This window comes from Struthio camelus, chromosome Z, assembly GCF_040807025.1.
Source record: "Struthio camelus isolate bStrCam1 chromosome Z, bStrCam1.hap1, whole genome shotgun sequence".
Taxonomy (NCBI): domain Eukaryota; kingdom Metazoa; phylum Chordata; class Aves; order Struthioniformes; family Struthionidae; genus Struthio; species Struthio camelus.
In genome coordinates this window covers 78,176,757-78,193,772 of record NC_090982.1, presented here as the reverse complement: position 1 = coordinate 78,193,772, position 17,016 = coordinate 78,176,757, and the positions used below count along the sequence as shown (strand labels likewise).

Below are 17,016 nucleotides of genomic sequence, written 5' to 3'. Positions count from 1 at the left end.
AGGGGGTTTGCCCCAAAATAAGACAAATAGGGGCCAGCGCCCGGTCGGTGCCTGGGGACTCGCCTGCACGGCGGAGCCGAGCGGCGTGTTTCCTGCCAGCCAGCTCGTCTTGGGGAGAAAAATGATTCAAAAAGGGAATGAGAGGCTTCGCTTCACGTTCGTGTCCCTTTAGGACGTCGCCGGCTGGGAGGCTTTTTCTCTTTCTGTCTTTTCCGATGAGGTAGCAATGTCTATCTTGTTTCAGACTGAAGCGTTTTGCTGAAGGTGTGGAAAGTCAGACAAGGGTGAGAAGAGGTTTTTCCCACTTGCTCTTCTTTTCCCCCCAGCAAACGGCAGAGCGGGCGCCATAGGGGGCCGTGAAACACCCCTGAAGTTTAGAAAAACAGAGACTGAGTTTGCTTTGGATCCTTTTTTTTCCTCTGGGTGGGGAAAAAATATTCAAAACGTGAAACTAAATTACAAAAAAGGAGAGGGAAGCGTGCAATGCAACGTCAGTCCTGTCCGTTTTTGAAACAATTGGGGAAAACATCCATGTTTTCACCACTTCTCTACCACGACCTGATCCCGGCGCCAGTGCTGTCGATAAGATGTCTCTTGTCTTGGCTCCTCGGGCACGTCCAGCCCCCCGGCAGTAGGTGCAGTGGAGGGGCTTGCGTTCCCCGTGCCGAGCTGTGCGAGGCCTCAGAGGGGACGCCGTCGCCGCTCCGCCGGCCGTCCCGCGCGGGCAGCGACGGGCGTTTTGCGCTTTGAGTCCGGCGATAAGGGAAGGTGGCATGTACGCTCCGGGCGGAGGTGACGCGACGGGGCGGCTGGCGCTTGGCAAAGCACTGGGGAGAGCCGTGGCGTGCGTCCAGCCCTGCCCGCGGCGCGCACAGGGCACACGGCGCCGTGTTCAGGGCCGGTGAACTTCTCCGGAGACGTGGAGGTGCGGCAGACACCTGCAGCAAGGAGACTCTGGCTGGAAAAGGCAATTTCAGGGTAGTCAAAACTAGGTTTCTGCTATTTAAAGATGCCCCGAGCTGGTGTACTCCTCTAAGACCTGGCCAATGCTTCTCTCTCAGCATCCCGGGAGGAGACAGCGCTCCCGGGCACCACTTATTTGTCGCTAGCCCGTTGTAAGAGATACATCCCTGGTCACTAGCTGAGGGCGAAGAGTGTTTGGGGAATAATTTGTTCGGCAAGCGGGTGCAAACATTCAGTGAACGAGGTACCAGCCTTGTTTTCTGACTCTCTACCCCCGCCGACTGGGTAATGAAAAATCTGATTTGTGGATGATTTGAAGAAAACTGCCACTATTCATCAGATGAATTATTTGCAAAGCCTAATTCAATCAGCTCTCGAATGCCAGGGGATGGTAGCGCCGCAGCGGCCAGAACTGCTCTGACCCTGGCCCCCCTGCACATGCTAAGCCACAGCCCCAGTTAGCCCAGCACGGCACCCCCCAAATGCAGGGGTTTGCACCCAAACATGGGCGCCCTGGTGCCCTGGAAGCGTGCCTAAGCCACCCTGAGCTCTGCTTTGCTAGACCCGTTGCTAGCTGGCGTTGCTAATGGGGGTGTCCCCGTTGCCTTGAAGCCAGCCAGGAGAGGGGAGAGCATGGCTCCGCGGCGTCTGCCCGGGCTCAGCCTGCCCGAAGACCCTCCAGCATGCCTAAGCCGGTGGGGTTTGGTGTCTCTGCGGAGGACGTGGGTGCCTGCACCCCACTTCTCCTGGAGGTGCATGGTCTCCTGGGGGGCAGCGAGCCGCCCCGAGGCTCTGCTCCGGCTGCCCCCACTGGCTCCCGGCACGGGAAAGGCGTTGCACGCAGCCTGGCTGCTAGCAGCCACGGCAGCCTCCGAGCGCGTTCGTCCGACGGGGACGGGAGGAACCTCCGCCGTACGCTCCGGCATATGCCCGCGCGCCCCCGGGGCCCCATGCGGAGCCCCTTCGCCTCCTCCTCTTGGCAATCCTCGCGTCCTTGGCTGGCGTCGGTCACCGCCCCGGGGGGCAGGAGGGGACCCGCGGCGGCAGCCCAGCCTGCAGGGCACGTGGCCAGGCTGGCGCCGAGACGGGAGCGGGCCGGCTCCCACGGGTGCCCTTATCGCACGCCCCTGGGAGGCGGAAGCGCGGCCCTGCGGGGATCCTGCAGCATCCCTGCAGGAGCCAGCCGGCGCGACGGCACGGGGGACTGGCCGCAGCCACAAATATCCGCGCCGGCCCTGCGCGCACGTGGTGGTTCTTGGCAGAGGCAGCAATTCCCCTCGCTCCCCTCCGCCTCCCATTATCGTTGCGAGGCCTGATTTATGCACAGCACCTCGGCAGACAGGACTGAATGAGCACTAATAGGATCAGATGGATGTCGAGCTGTCGAATACCGTAGGGCCTGATTCAATCAGCGTCTGCTCTTTCCCAGGCTCTTCCTTTCAGGATTTTAATAATGCCAGGCCTTGGCACCAGAAGATGAAGCCGTCCGTGGCGGGAGCGGTGGATCTTATCGAGACCACTGCTGTACAAGCTATCCGTAAGTGCGGACCCGCTCCCCCCCGCAGAGAGAGCCAGGCGAGCGGCAGAGAGCCAGGCGCATGCCTGGCCAAAAGCACTCCTGTGCAGGGAGAAATCTCCCCTCGCGCCCGAGACGGAGCTTCCCCCATCCCGAGCAGCTCGTCTCACGCTGTGCCTGGCATTGCATGGATTTCTCCAGATGCTGCATCTGACCGGCGCCCCGGGGGATGCCAACAGCAGACCCCCAGTCCGGACCGCAGCGGGGGGCGCTGCTCTAAGCCAGGTGCAGCGACTGCAGGCCAGGCTAGCAAAGCTGCGTTGGAGCTGGCCGGCAGCGCTGCAGCGTGCCACTTGCGCTACCTTTCCCCTGCTCAGCGGCGCATTTCCGCTCAGGCCACTTAGCAACTCTGCTGTTGTCATTTGCTCTGGGAATTAATATTCTGTTGCTCTAGGAATTATTATTATGTCAAGACGATGAGCGCCTGCTTGAGCAGGCGCGCGCGGGTTGCTCCTTGCGCTGGGAGCCAGGCCACCTCGCAGCAGCCCCATTCCCACCCGGGCACGGGCGTTTCTCAGCCGTTCGGGCTGCAAACGCATCAAGGCTGGACTTTGTGTCACAACGGGTGGCCACCGACTCTCCCCCTGCCCTGCTCAATAGTGAACTGGCTTCAGAGAGCCAAGAAACTTCAGAGTCACGCTCCTCCCTTTCTGGAAGAGGGACTGGCAGTTTCTTTCCTGCCAGAAAAGAGATGGGATATTTGTAGCCTAAACAGGTTTTTTATTCTCTCCTTTTGGCAGAATCTCACGTTCTGTCTCCTAAATATAAAACATTAAATGTTTAGGGTATCCTTTATTTTTCTCCTGCTTTTAAGTTTGTAATTCAAGCCAGATTAGCATGGTTTCCTCTTCTGTTTTATAGCCCCATCCTGGCCCCAAGCGAGCTCTCCTAATGCTCTCAGATGTTCCTCTAATGGATTACCTAGGCTGGAACTGGATACCCTTTCCTAATGGATTGCTAATAGCCTGTTTCTGGTTTTACAGGCTCCTTCAGTTAACTCACAACAGCAGCAGTCTCTGGGCTCACACACATTATATCCCTGCAAGCACGTTTGTGTGCACACAGCAAGGCAAGCGCAAGCGTCTGCAGAGAGGCAGGCAGGTCCCCTCCGTGTGCAATGGGGTGTGCATGCACCAGGGCGCACCTCCCCGAACCTCTCCATCCCTCTGCGTTATAGCTGCTTCCCTGCAAACTGGACACATCAGATGCTTAAACTGGATGTGCTGGAAGAAGCTCTCCCAGCACATCTAACATGGTGTAGTTGAAGTAACGCCCGGTGCTCACAGCAGAGAGCAGGAGCCCTCAGCAGGGATGCTCATGTCCTGGCAGAGGGCAGCGTCAGCAGGCAAAGCCAGACACCATCCTGGGGGTCTGCAGGGAGCACAGGACCAGCTGTGCAGCAGATGTGCTCATGCACCTCACTGTCTGCTGCGTCAGGACCCTGTCCTCAACGCCACACAGAGTTTATGTCCCAATCCCAGCCCCTGCCACATCAACTGGGCACATAGGTGGGAGGCTTGGGCTGAGTCCTGGCAAGCTCAGTGCAAGGCCTGGGAACACGGCAAAGCTAAGAAGGTATTTCTTGAGCAGCGCCTGAGCTGGAGGCCAGACCCAGAGCAGATTTGCTCCAGTGAATTGCCAGCACTTTACAGATGCCGTTGCGAAACCTAATTGAACCCGTTGGCCATGCTGACAACATGAAATGTTAACGAACCATGAGGTGGGCTGAGCCTCAGATCTTGAGATTTGCAGTAAAAGGTCATGAGATATTTAAAGCTAATAATGCGGTTGGGTCCTCTCCTTCCTTTTCTGTTCTGGAAGCATTAGAGCCACATCCTCGAGCATTTTCTAAAGGCTGGGAACATCCTTCTTCAGCAAAAGCAAGAAGCTCACGTAACGCCGTGACTCTAGGATCTAGCCCCTGGAGCCCCATGCGCGGGGATGAAATGCCGTGCACGCATTCAGAGCACGGCCTCCGTGCAGAGGGCTGTCTGCTGCCGTGGTGGCCCCACTGCTGAGCACGAGGTGCGTTTTGAGACACGGCTGAGATGCCAAAGATTTAGTAGTTTTGTTTGTTGGTTCCCAAGTGAGAAGAGGAGATGATGCTCTCGACTGGCCACCATGACTCATGTGTCCTATTGCCTGTGATCGCGGCTGGGGCGACGGCCAGGGCGGCTGTAGGGTTGCCTCTTGGGAGTCACCCGTCGCATCCTCTCCCGAGGCAAAGAGGTGAATCTTTCAGGCTGTCTCTGAAAACTCCTATTTCAGGGCAGGCTGAAATGTCCTGAAAGGGTGTGCTAATGCGTATCCTGCGCATCTCCATCAGTGATGGGGCAGCGGGAGGGATGGAGCCAGGAAAGGCAATCAGTGCAACAGCCTGACGCAGCTCCATCTCCGCCGGTGTGGTGGCAATGTCACTTTGCGACACACTGCTTAGTGCCCATCTGCATACCCCGGGCCTCTGCCGCTCTGCCTGCGCTTGTGCTCCGTGCAAGGCAACCTTTGCGGGGAGGTCACCCTGACCGAGTTCGGTTACAGCTTCACGCCTGATAGCTTTTATTGCAGCACTTCTCTCCCTTCCCCTCCTGGCTGCAAAGGCAGTGATTAAAAAGAAAAAAAAAAAAGAAAAGAATTAATAGGAGGGAGCAAAATGTTGAGGTTGTAGTAATGTCACTCGCAGCTCATTGTGGAACAGGCAGGGCCCATGCAGAGTGCCTCGGAGGAGGATGGAGGTGGGAAACACTCGGAAATCACTTTTTCTGTCCCCCAGCTCTGCTCAATTAGCTGCAGACAGTGCTTGGGCTCTCTCAGCTCCTGCACGAACTGCTAGCTGCTGTGAATTAGTGAGCACCTGGCAGGATCAGGCCCCCAAAGGCAGCCCTGAGGGCAGGAGTACCACCGAAGAGTAGAGCACACCGGCACACGCACGCGTGTGTGCACACACTTGTGCGCTCACACAGCTGCACACACACACACGATTACACATGCAAGACGAGCTTTCCCCTGCTTGCGCACAGCAAATGTCAGGCACGTGCGCACCCGCTCCCCCGTGCCCTACGGTGCCTACACACTCAGTGCATCCGTCTGCTATGCACACAGCTGCCTGCATCCCGGGGAAGTGCACGGTGCCGCTGCCTCCCTGTTCGTTCGCCAGGCAGCGCCTTCCCTGCCCGGTCTAGTCCCCCCGTGAGAAATAGCGCCAAGGAGGCAGCAGCCTTGGTTTGCTTTCTGCAACCTTCCTACCGCTGGATCAGCCCCAGCAGAAGCAGCCGTGGTGGGGGCTGCTGCGTGGCAAACGCATCGGCAGCCAGCGCCCTGCGCTGCCTCGGAGGTCTGTCCCCGGCCGGGCTGGACAGGCGGCGGCGGCCCCGAGCGTCCCAGCTCTCAGCCTCCCCGCGGCAGCAGGAGTTGTCACTCGGCAGGAGGGCAAGGCGCATCCGGAGAAGGAGTCTGATTATTAGCGAGATTACAGCTCCGCTTTCAGAGAGGCTCTTTATTTTTAAGCCAGAAGGGAGCCGTTCAGCCTCATCGAGTGTGATATAACCCAGGCTGCTGAAGAGCCTTGAAATAACTTTTCCTCCCAGGCCGATAGCTGTGGCTGAGCAGCAGCAGCCGAGCGCAGCAGCCTTTCCAGGGGAGACCGCAGGGACTGCAGCTCGGCGCTCGCCCTCGCTGGGCTCCTTCCCCAGGGCAGGTCGAAGCCTGCTGCGAGCCGCTTCCCCCCTAGGATCGCGGAGGCTGAAAGCATCTGAAACCAGGCTGCATGACTGCAGCCGCCTGCAGGAGCCCCGTCCCCCTCCTGGTTCCCATTTCCTCCGGCGGATGCCTGCGCTCAAGCAGCAGTCATGACCAAGGACACCCGGGAACCATCCCGCCGCTTCTGGGGAGCATGCGGAGGAGGGGGAGAGCGGCCGCGCGGCCACCGCGGCGGGAGCTCCTTCGCGTCCCTCCGTGAGACATGCACGAGGGCTTTCCCTCCGCGTTTCCCCTGCTCGCTTTCGGGGACAGCGGTCGCAGATTGCTGGCGCTGGCGCTGGCGTTGCTGGAGGGCACATGCTTCGAAGCACGCGCACGGGAACCGCAGCAGGCAGAGGTCCTTTTAGATGAAGGGGTGCAAAGGGAAAGCCAAAGAGGTACCCTGGTGTCTGCCACCGCCTGGTTTTCCTACGGTGGGATTCACCCCACAGCGGGCGCCTTCCCTGGTGCGGAGCCCCAGTGCCGGCTGGAGGTGTCCCCATCACGGGACCGTGAGCAGCGGTGCCGAGGAGGAAGGGCTTTGCGCTGTGCTTGTGCTCCCTCCTCTCCAGAAAGGTGTTTGGCTTCTGCAGGAAAGATTAATTTCTCTACTAACTTGAAACCCGGCTGTCCCCCGATCTGGGTCCTTCTAAGGGGCACCTGTGGGAACCAAGGGACACACGGGAAAACCAAAGGAAGGAGCACGGTTGGGGATGGAAACGGTAGCAACGCGGTTTGCCCTCGGGTGGTAAGCGGTTGGCTTTCTTTGCAGGGAGGAGGGGGAATACTTAGGCTGGATGTTAGGACCGGGAAGCTGTCGGTGCACATCGGTATCCGCTCCGGGCCCAACGGCCTCTCGGTGGGGACCGTTTGCCGCAGCTGCTCCGCGGCCGCCGCAGCTCCAGGCCAGGGGAAGGTGATGCTCAGGCACAGCCCGGCAGGTCGCGGTGCCGGCCGAGGTGGGGGGGATGCTCCTGGCCGTGGCACAGACGCCCACACGGGGCAATTGCACGGCTGGTTTGCCAGCAGCAACGTGTGTCTTCGTCCCCCCGCTCCGTGCTGGGAGCCGGGACGGGGAGCGGGAGGTGTCGAGGAATGGAAAGCAGAGCCGCAGCGGCGGGGGAGCCGGCAAGCACATTTTCATGTGGGATGCAGAGGCATCCGATCCCCCTTTGCTCCCCCCCCCCCCGCCTCCTTCAAACACACGCCAGCCTCCGGCGCAGCTGCTGCGGGATGAAGGGGTTTGAAGGGGGGGTTGGTTCCCCCCCCCCAGCTTTCCCTTTTCAAAGGCCATCTGGGCTTCAGGCCCGGCTGCGCAGCGCCCTGTTGGCGAGTTAATTGCTACCTGGCCGAGCCGTACCAGGAGCGCAGCCCTGGCTGGGAACCGAGCGCCGTGACCTTTTTTTAACTGCCGGGGCAGCCTGGCAGGGGGGGCCGGGGGCAGCCGGGAAGGCTCATCGCTTCGTTAACTGCCGCCGTGGCAGGCGGGAGTCCGGCCGGGCGGCTGAGCTCCCGGCTCGCCCCCGTTGACCCCCCGCCGGCCCGTGCTGCAGCTGCGCTCCTCTCCCGCCACCGCCGCCGCCGGCGGTGCAGCGATGGGGAGAGGCTGCGGCTGCCCGGGCTGCGCCTGGGCACCGGCCGTCCGGCGGCAGCCGCTGTCTGTCCGTCGGCGCGCCGGCACGGGGCCGAGGGGGTTGTGTTACCTTTCCGCGATGGGGGCTGCGTGGCCGCAGCAGGGGTTGGGGTCCCGGCCTACGCCGTCTTAGGCAAGCTGTCGGCTCAGTTAGTTGTGTTCAAGGGCTTTTTTTTTTTTCCCCCATCTCTCCTTTTTTTTTTCCCCCCTCCTTTTCTTTTTGCAATGCTAATAGCTCTGCATTGCACTGGCTACTGATCCCTCATTAATCTGGGCAGCGCTTCACAGCCAGCCGGAGTGACTTTTGGCAGGTGCACAAAGGCAGGCTGCGAAACGCAGACCCCCCCCCACCCCGTCCAAAAAAATTACCATGCACAGCCTTCCTCCGACTTTTGTCTCTGTGAGGCAGGGATGCGGACTAAGGAATTTCTCCCTCTCCCTTTGAAGCTGTGTGTCCATCCGTCCCCCCACGACCTGCCCTCTCGCCCCCCACCAGGCTCTCCCTGGCTGCACCCCCTTGGACCCGCTCCCCATATGCTTCCCCGCCTGCTGCTCCTGTGTTGCCGCCCTGAGCCGCAGGCACTCGCGGGGGGACCTGCACACCCACCACGACAAAGCGGGCCCCCGGCAGACCTGTCTCGCCGTTGCCCAACTCAGAAATGCCACTTGCAAACCTTGAGCTGCGGTGAAGCCCTTCCCAGTCCCGGCCAGCGCTCACAAGGGTAGGGGCAGCTCCCGCGTTGTCTGAGCATCAGCCGGGGGCTGAATCTGGGGAGCCGGGAGGGCTCAGCTCAACTCTTCTGTGCTAAGTGCAGCCAGGGGATCGGGGCAGGTGGCTTTGCTGGCCAGCAGATGTGGGGGGGGGGGACATGGATGCTCCAGTCTATTCCCCCTTTTTTTTCCCAAGGATCTCAGGGTAGCATCTTCCCAGGTCTGACAAGGATATTGCCCCACATGGCCAAGGGGAATGTCCTTCCCCGACCCCGGGGGGACACCCTTCCAGCCAGGCATGACGTGTGCCGAGGTCTGCTCAACCCCGGTGTGCCTGAAACGTCCCATCTGCAAACACTCAGCTGCAAACTGGCTGCATCTGGGGAGAGGCCGGAAGAGCTCCCAAGTTGAAACGCTCAGCCTGGATGGCTCTTAGGGCTGGAGAAAATGCTCTGGAGCACCATCCAAGCCAACAGAAGCTCAGTGGTGCTAACTTGTCCCCAGGTCTTGCCCAACCTACTTACTGCAGGTCTCAGGGATCAGCCAGGAGAGCTCAGAGGTGCCAAGAGACCTAGAGAGACCCACACAGCAACCAGATAACCCCAATGCAGTCTTTCCGAGCCCCATGCTTGTTCTCCGCTTCCAAGGGCACCCCCAGCCCAGCACGGACCAGGCTGGGAGACACATGTTTGCTGGGAGCGGGCAGCTCATACAGCAAGGTTTCATTAATTGTCGTTAGGAATCAGTCGCTCTCAATCGCCTTGCGTTGCCTTGCAGCATGGTAGGACCATTCGGGAAACCGGGGAATGCTGCCAAGTGGCCACGAGTCGAACGACTGCCGCAAGCCGTCCAGGCGGTCCCAGTCCCTTGACGTGCACGGTGCTGCATGTGTGGCCAATACCTCCAAGCGGCGTGCCGGAGAGAGGCAACCTGCACCCGTGGCAAAGGCGGGGGCAACCTACACGCGGGGCAGCCGTGGGTCCACCTGGCACGGTCATACTGTGCCAAATGGCTGCTGGTGGGTCCCCTGCAGAGTGTGACACTCTGTCACGCATGGGACACGGTCCAGGGGTAGAGGCAGAGAGAAGGGAAAGGAGGAAAGGGCTGAAGGAGGGCAGGCAAAGCGCAGCTCATGTTACCAGCTCGGTGCAGAGAACGAGCTTGAGAAGAGGAAAGATGTAATGACTGCAATTACCATCTACCTTCATTACAGCCTGCTGGCAGCACAGGGATCTGTTTTGACAGCCCCTGAGCGAGGAAGGGTCGGAGAGGAGAGAGCAGTGCACGTGAGTGGCACAGCGTTTGGTGTATCTTGACAGCACCGAGTTGCAGGCCTGATCTTTGGGGAGCAGTGGCAGGACCCAACGTGGTGGGATGCCCTGGCTCTCCCCGGCTCTTGCTCCCTCTGGCCAAGCCTAACCGCATCCGTGCAGCTCTGGGCTCCTACTGCTCCCATCAGTGGAGAGCCCCAACCGCACTCCCCTCTCCAGGATGTATATGGCATACGCTGCTATTTAACCTGAGGGACAGGAGAGATGTTGTGTGACCTTGTGGGTCTGCTGTCCTTCTTACACATCCCCAGGTGCCTGGGTCATGAAGGTTTGTCCCCATAGGAACAGGGTGCAGAAGCTGTCTCCTGAGCTCTGCTGGGTGCCGTGGTGGGTGTCAAGAGCTCCTTCCGCTGTGGGGTCCCTGATCCAGCCTGGGCTTTGGTTCTGGGAAGAGGGGGGCTGGAGCTTGGCAGGGCTAGTGGGACGGACCTCACAAAGACCAGGTCAGAGGATGCACAGCTGTGTCCTGCCAGAGGGACAAACACCATCTCTTTCTTCCTTTTCTCTTCCTCTTTTCTGCCCAAGCATCACAGAATTTCCATTTTCATCCATCCTATAAATGAAGTGAGCTAAATCCCTTCCCTTCAGGAAGGATGGCTCATCTAGCTCCAGGAAGGGTCCCGGACCCTGCTTTTGGGGCTAGAGGTGGCATGTGCAATCCCAGGGCTGGTTCTCAGCCTCTTCAGCTTGATGGACATGCTGGGAGAGCCAGGGGAAAGACACCCTAGGGTTGCTGGGGTCACCCGTCCTTACCCTGTGTGGGGAGGTCCTGTCACTGCCAGGATTTCTCTAGAGGCACCCTGAATGGCAAAGGGTGTCATGGGGTGTCCCAAGCCCCCTGAGGCATAGTCCAGCCTTGGGTGATATCTTTCATCCCTGCTTCTCCTGGTGCCATGGCTTTAGCAGGCCTTCAGGAGCTGGGGGGAGAGTGGCTGTGGTTAAGGAGCGTGGCCACAGATGCAAGCGCTATCACAGCTCAGTGCCTCAGTTTCCCTGTCGGTGCCATGCAACAGCTCCATGCCCGCGAGTGGAGATGCTGGATAGCATGGGGCAGAGGACACCCCTAAGGGCTCTGGTCCTGTGCCACCCCCCTCTCTCTCCTGCTGCCAGGAGTCCTTTTGCTCCACTCAGCTCCTCTGCAGGAGGCTGGTGGTCCCATCCTGACCAGCAGCTCCTTGGCAGCCTCCGCGCTGCCCACAGCCACGGCCCCTTTCATCTTGCGCTCCTTCCCAAATGCCTGGTGACACCCGATGCTGCCGTGGCACCTCCAGCCACCTGCCCCAACACCAAATGGACTCCCCAAGACCCTGCAACCCACTGTGGGTTGACCTACACCCCCTGAGCTGCCTGCCGGCCGGTGTCTCCCTTAAGAGAGTAGACTCTTAAGAGAGTACACCCGTGCCCACCGACGAGCCCAGCAGAGGCTCCCTTGGCAAGTGCCCATGGGGTACCCTTACACCCCCGGAGTAACTGGCTTTTTGCTGAAGGACTCGGACCATAGCAGAGATGGCTGGTGCGTTATTTCTTCCCTACGGCTAGCGTGCCCCTGTCGCGGTGGGCTGGTGTCCACCAGCTGGCAGGGCTAGACCTAGCCTTTTTAGGGCTTGGCCTTAGGTTGGCACAAGACCTGCAGTGAAACCGCTAGGATCCCATTGCGCCAGTGCCGTGGACAGCTGCAAGGAGAGGCAGGAGGGACTCGGTGTCCCTCTGTACAGCCCACCAGCATGCGATGGTGGGGCAGCCACATGCCTTGACGGGTGCTGCTCTCCTGCTCCCCTCGTGGGTGAGCCTGCGCGGGGGAGCAGTGGGGAGCAAGGCAAGGGGAAAGAAAGGCTCACACCTGAAGCATGAGCCCATCCTGGTTATTCAAAATATTTTGACATGTTGGCTTTTTTCAGGCAGCTTTTCTGCCAGATCGACGGCCATCTGTCCTCCCGCAGCCTCTGTGCAACCGGCACGAGCAAGGGCAGCCCTGCACGCGATGCGCATGGGATGTGTACCCAGCCCAGGCGCCGCGAGGGACCGTCCCGCTCTCCCAGCTCACCCATTTCCAGCACGGGAGACTGTGCCTGGCTAGGGGAGGAGGCTCTCATGGTGCAGCTCTCCTGGCTGATTTCTCCTGGGCCTGCGAGGTCTGATCTAGGGCCAGGCAGAGGTTTTGGGCTCTGTCTTGCTCCTGCTGTTGAGCGGAGCTCTTAATAAAACTCAGCTGTCGATGTGCCTGGAGCAGTGAGATCCTGGGACTGAGTCGTCTTCCTGGTCACTCCGGGAGACCCCTCGGGCTCCCTGTGGGTTGTTCAGGCAGGGCTCTACCTACCCCTACTCCTGAAATACCCCTTGCTCTGCCCAAGTGCCCTCCCAGCCAGCTGAGCCAGGTGCCAGGGCTCATCGGGCAGAAAAGAGGTAGCGGTGCCTGCCCCGGCTTCGTGTCCCATCCGTGGCAGCACAGCACCTCGCCTGCACCTGAGGGTCTTGGCTTAGCCAAGAGGTGGGCTCAGAGGCCAACCTCACGGCACCACCCCCCCTTCACCAGCTGAGCAGATGGGCTGCATCAGACCCCCGCAATCCCTCATCTCCTCAGACATGTTTATTATCAACACCTGTCTGGAGAGAAAGTGGTTTGTGTCAGCTGGGGTGCAGAGAGAAGAAGAGGAACTGCTGAGAGGGATGCCTGGGGCAGCGGAGCGGTTAAGGGCTCCCCTTGTCTCCTGTGTCCCCCCAGCACTGGGCTGGCAGTCCCTGCGCCGCTGGCGCCTGCTGTTGGGCTGGAGCAAGCAGCTGGGAAGGGGATGGCACGGCTGACTTGGAGCAGTTGTCATTGCAGCCCTGGGATGCTGTGGGCTTGGTGTGCCTGCTCTTGCAAGGCGTTTGATGGGCCCTCTTCACAGAGATGTGCCTCTCTGACACAGCACTATGACTGATATCATTATCTAGTGCAGCCCCCTGGAGCCTCAGAAATGGCCAGTGGCAGGGGGAGGGCAAGGGAGGCCAGGGAGCTGCTTCGACCCTCACCTTTGCTAAAAGACCCCGAGTGCTTCAGAGGAGAGATGCTGAAAGCATCCTAATGCCGAACTTGAGCCTGCAGCACAAGGAGGAAACACAGAATACCACACTTGGGCAGTGCAGATGGAAAATGAAGCAGCATGTTAATCGTAAGCCTCAGAGAGTGGATGAATAGTGAATATGCAGCATAGTTCTCTGCAGCTTGGTCCAGGGCTAGTCCCTTCAGTGTCTGGAGGACCTCAGAGCCGAACTCGGCTCCATCTCTGGCATTTTCCTTGGGTGCTCAGTGGTCATCCTCAGTCACACTCACTCACGTGTTTGCTCTCTGGTGGCCTTGCAATGTGGAAAATTTCTATGAGGAACCTGCCAATGCCTTTCCTTGAGCCAAGTTCAAAGTGGATCAGAGATGCCCAGAAGCGCTGGACAAAGTTTAAGGTTAAACCACTGCAGCAGGGGCCACATCTCCTGGAGGCTGCAGGACATCCTGCAGTCCATGGAGCAGTGGTGGCAGGACCGAGTGAACTCTTCTAGGAAAGACAGCCAGACACAGCTTGGTCCTTGTCCAAGGGCCTCTCCAGCAGGCTGCAAGCCAAACCCGTGGGATGGCAGCCTGCAGAAGAGCAAGGTGGCCTGAGTGCCATCAAGAGATGAAGGCGTTTGGCAGGAGGAAACCTCTTCCCAGCCCCGAAAGCGATGCCCAGAAAGCGTGTGCTCACACACAGACAGTCTCTACCTTGCAGCCCACCTGGGATTACAAATCAACCTACCCTGTTGGAGCGGGAGGCTGCGTAGCATTTGCTAGTTTTTGGTGACCTCTAGAGGAAGCTGCTCTGCTCTGGCTCTGCCGGCTTGATTGCAGGAACCAGGCCACCAGCCTTCGCAGGCCCTTGCATTTCCCCCCATCCCTGTCCTGGGCTCAGTCACTCATGCCTCTGCCCCAAGTCTCTCCCAAAAAAGCATCCAGGCCAGCTTGGAGGATGTCAGAGGGACAGACGCCCCCAGCGTGAGTGCCAGGGGCTGATGCCATGTCTGCTGTTTGCATGCATCCAGCTTTGCCTCCTCAGTCCTCAGCTCTTGATTTGCTTTTGTTCTTTAGCATAAAAGGGCTTGTTAGTCCCTGATATTTTCTCCCTGCGATGGTACTTAGACACTATAAAATAGGCTCTTTATTGTCTTCTAGCTGAGCTAAATGCTCTGATCGTCTTACACACTTGCTGCCTCCCAGCGCTTGGGGTTTCCTCTGGCTGCGAGCCAGAGGCTCCTTCCTGGCGTCTCTGCGGTAACAGTGCCTCTTCCCTAAACCCCTTGCCTCTTCAGGCGCTGGGGTGGTGCCCAGAGACACTTTGTCGGTGCAAAACTCTCTCTTTGCTCCCTCTGCGCTGCTGCAGGGGTGGCCTGTGCACCAGGGAGGCTGCTGCAGGCTGCTCCCTCCAGCTGGGCATGGCTGGGGATGGATGGCAGGGACCCAAATTGCACTGCTGGGCAAGGAAGGGGACGCAGAGCTGATGGCTCCCATGGTTGCAAGAGCACGCCAGGAGGCTGGCGATGCTGGAGCCAGCCCGGCGGCTGTCCCCACCTCTTCCACATCGTGCCCAGGCTGCTCCCCCTGTGCTCAGCTGATGTCCCTTCCCTCCCCGGCTGTGCCCCACAGGTAGAGCTGTCGGACGGGACGTCACACACCATCACGGACGCCTACGCTGGCAAGGAGTACATCATCCAGGTGGCAGCCAAAGACAACGACATCGGCACGTGGAGTGACTGGAGCGTGGCGGTCCATGCCACCCCCTGGACGGAGGAGCCCAAGCACCTCACCACCGAAGCCCAGCTCACAGGTGAGCACCTGGCGGGCAGCACTGGCCCTGTACAGACACCCTGCACCTACAGGGAGGGAACCCAGGAGTCCAGGCTCTTTGCACCCCCTGTTTCCAAGCTCCACAGCCCCCAAACCCCACCTCTGAGCAGACTAGAGCCCCCTCCCCTCACGTGGGGCTGTGCAGGGAACCTAGGAGTCCTATCCTTCCTTTGCCTCCCCTGTCTTTGGGGGTCACATTTCTAGCCTTCCCAGATGATGAAAACGTAGCCCTGTGCCCACCCCTGGCCCCTGTTCACAGCCTGGGAGGGAGCTGCAGGTTCAGACGGGAGATGCATGCCGTGTCGCGGGCTCTCCACACACTTTGACAGCAGCATCATATCTCTTGGATGCTTGGTCCCCAGCCGGTGAGATCCCCCATCCCACCCCATCCCCTAGCTGGTTCACGGCCCTTCACCTCGCAGCTCCACCTCCCCATGCCCCTGGCGGCCGGTGCAACCGTGGCCCGAGAGCTGCTGACTCAGCTCTCCTGGCTCTGGCATCCCACTCTCCGGGATGCTCTAAGTGCACCGCCGAAGATTGGGATTTATTATTATTCACTGGAGCGCTGGCCCCCTCCAGCCCTCCCTCTTCCAGGCCTACCCCCCTCCACACCTCCGACCCCGCACAATGGCTCGGAGCGATGCCAATTAGAAATAAAAGCCACAAAGTTAACAAGCCTCTGTTTCTAGGAAAGAGCTGGGACCGTGTCCAAATGCACGTTATCAGCCCTTGGTTTCCCAGAAGGACTGGGGTGGACCTGCACTGGTTGCCCCAGCTGGCACTGGCTGCTGGGAGGCTGGGAAACACTGGTGCGCAGAGCAGATCACGGCGGCTTGTGAAGCGCCGGGAGCGTTTCCAAGCCCTCTGTGTCAGGGCCACGCATGTGCGTGTGCAAGCACGCACCCTTTGGCTCGCCTGGCCGCGCGTGCAGGTGCTGCTGGCCAGATGTGCACATGGGGAGGGAGCGCGAGCCCCGCCAGGGCTGTGCGTGCAGACCCCGCACGTGTCTGCATAAGTCGTGTGCCGCTGGCTCCATGCACGCACCTCAGCAGGCCCTTGCAACGCTCCCCGTGCGTGGAGGACGTGGGTCCCAGCCCCACTCCTGCAGGTGTCGGGGTGGGAGATGCAGGTGCTTCCGATACGGAGACCTGCCCTGAAGAAAGAGCACCCACCAGGGTACTCACAGGCTTCGGCAGCACCAGGGATTTGCAAGCCCTCATGCAGATAAACCCCCCGAGCCCCACCAGCACAAACAAGGGTGCAATCACACGCACCCGACACAAGCCCCTGCTGAAGCCAGCGTTAGCATCAAGGTTTCCGTGCTCACCCCTCCGCCACACAGCTAGCCTGTCCCAAGGCCGCGTGCTCACCTTCGCCATCCTCTCTCCCTCCTGCAGAGACGACGAGTGCCAGCACCTCCTCTTTCGTGCCGCCCCCCACCACCAAGATCTGTGACAAGGGGGCCGTAGTGGGCAGCGGGGCCGTGGCAGTGTGTTGGACAGCTGGACTGGTCTTGGCTGCCTATGGTGTCCTCTTTATTTAGTGAGTATTCCCCAAATTAGCAGCACGAGAAGCGGGATGTGGATGCTGGGTGAAGGACAGGGCATGAAGAGCCCACGGGCTCTAGCTTGGGTTGGAAAAGGGGCATTTCTGCCAAGCGTCATGTGAACGGCATTGAGACCAAGCCATTTGGGTTTGCTTGCAGTTCTTTGTGTTCATTCCAAATTTGGCAAATCAGGCATTCTGGTGAGGTCTCAAAATGGCTTTTCAAACATTGCCCACAAAGCCTTCTCTGATGGGGAGCTGGTTTTCGATGCTTCGTTCTCTGGAAACCTCCTCCCTCCCCCGGTACTGATTTTCTGAAAAAAGAAATCACCAACAAATCAAAGGCCTTTTCATAGTGACAGAAGCGAAACCATCTGAAAGGAGAAATTCAAAAGCTGTGTTTCCAAAATGTTCTTGGCTGGGTTTGATGAAGCTGGCAGCTTGGAGACCCCCAAAATGCCCATGCTAGCTGGGGGGGGTTCAATCCTGGCAGCAGCCGCATGAGTCACTTCGGGAGTAAATGACCCGCCACTGCTCCCTGCCCGGAGAGCAGCTACCGCTGCCGGGTGCCCCACGGGGATGGAGGGCAGGCTCTGGCCGTGGGAGGAGGCGGTGGAGGTGACAGGGTCGGGCGCATCGGTCCTGGGGAGGGATGAGCTTCCCGTCC

General features: G+C 59.6%; 1 protein-coding gene across 16 annotated transcripts in view; it reads left to right on the top strand.

Moving 5' to 3' along the window:
- LOC104152004 (ciliary neurotrophic factor receptor subunit alpha) overlaps positions 1–17,016 on the top strand; it is a 238,422-nt gene that overhangs the window by 220,000 nt on the left and 1,406 nt on the right. For 15 of the 16 annotated variants that reach the window (XM_068928278.1, XM_068928274.1, XM_068928283.1 and 12 more), the window contains 2 exons: positions 14,604–14,784; positions 16,202–16,346. In XM_068928278.1, coding sequence (XP_068784379.1) covers positions 14,604–14,784; positions 16,202–16,346 — 326 coding nt within the window. Of the gene's footprint in view, positions 1–14,603; positions 14,785–16,201; positions 16,348–17,016 lie in introns of those variants that run through there. The other variant, XM_068928287.1, reaches the window with a different exon arrangement.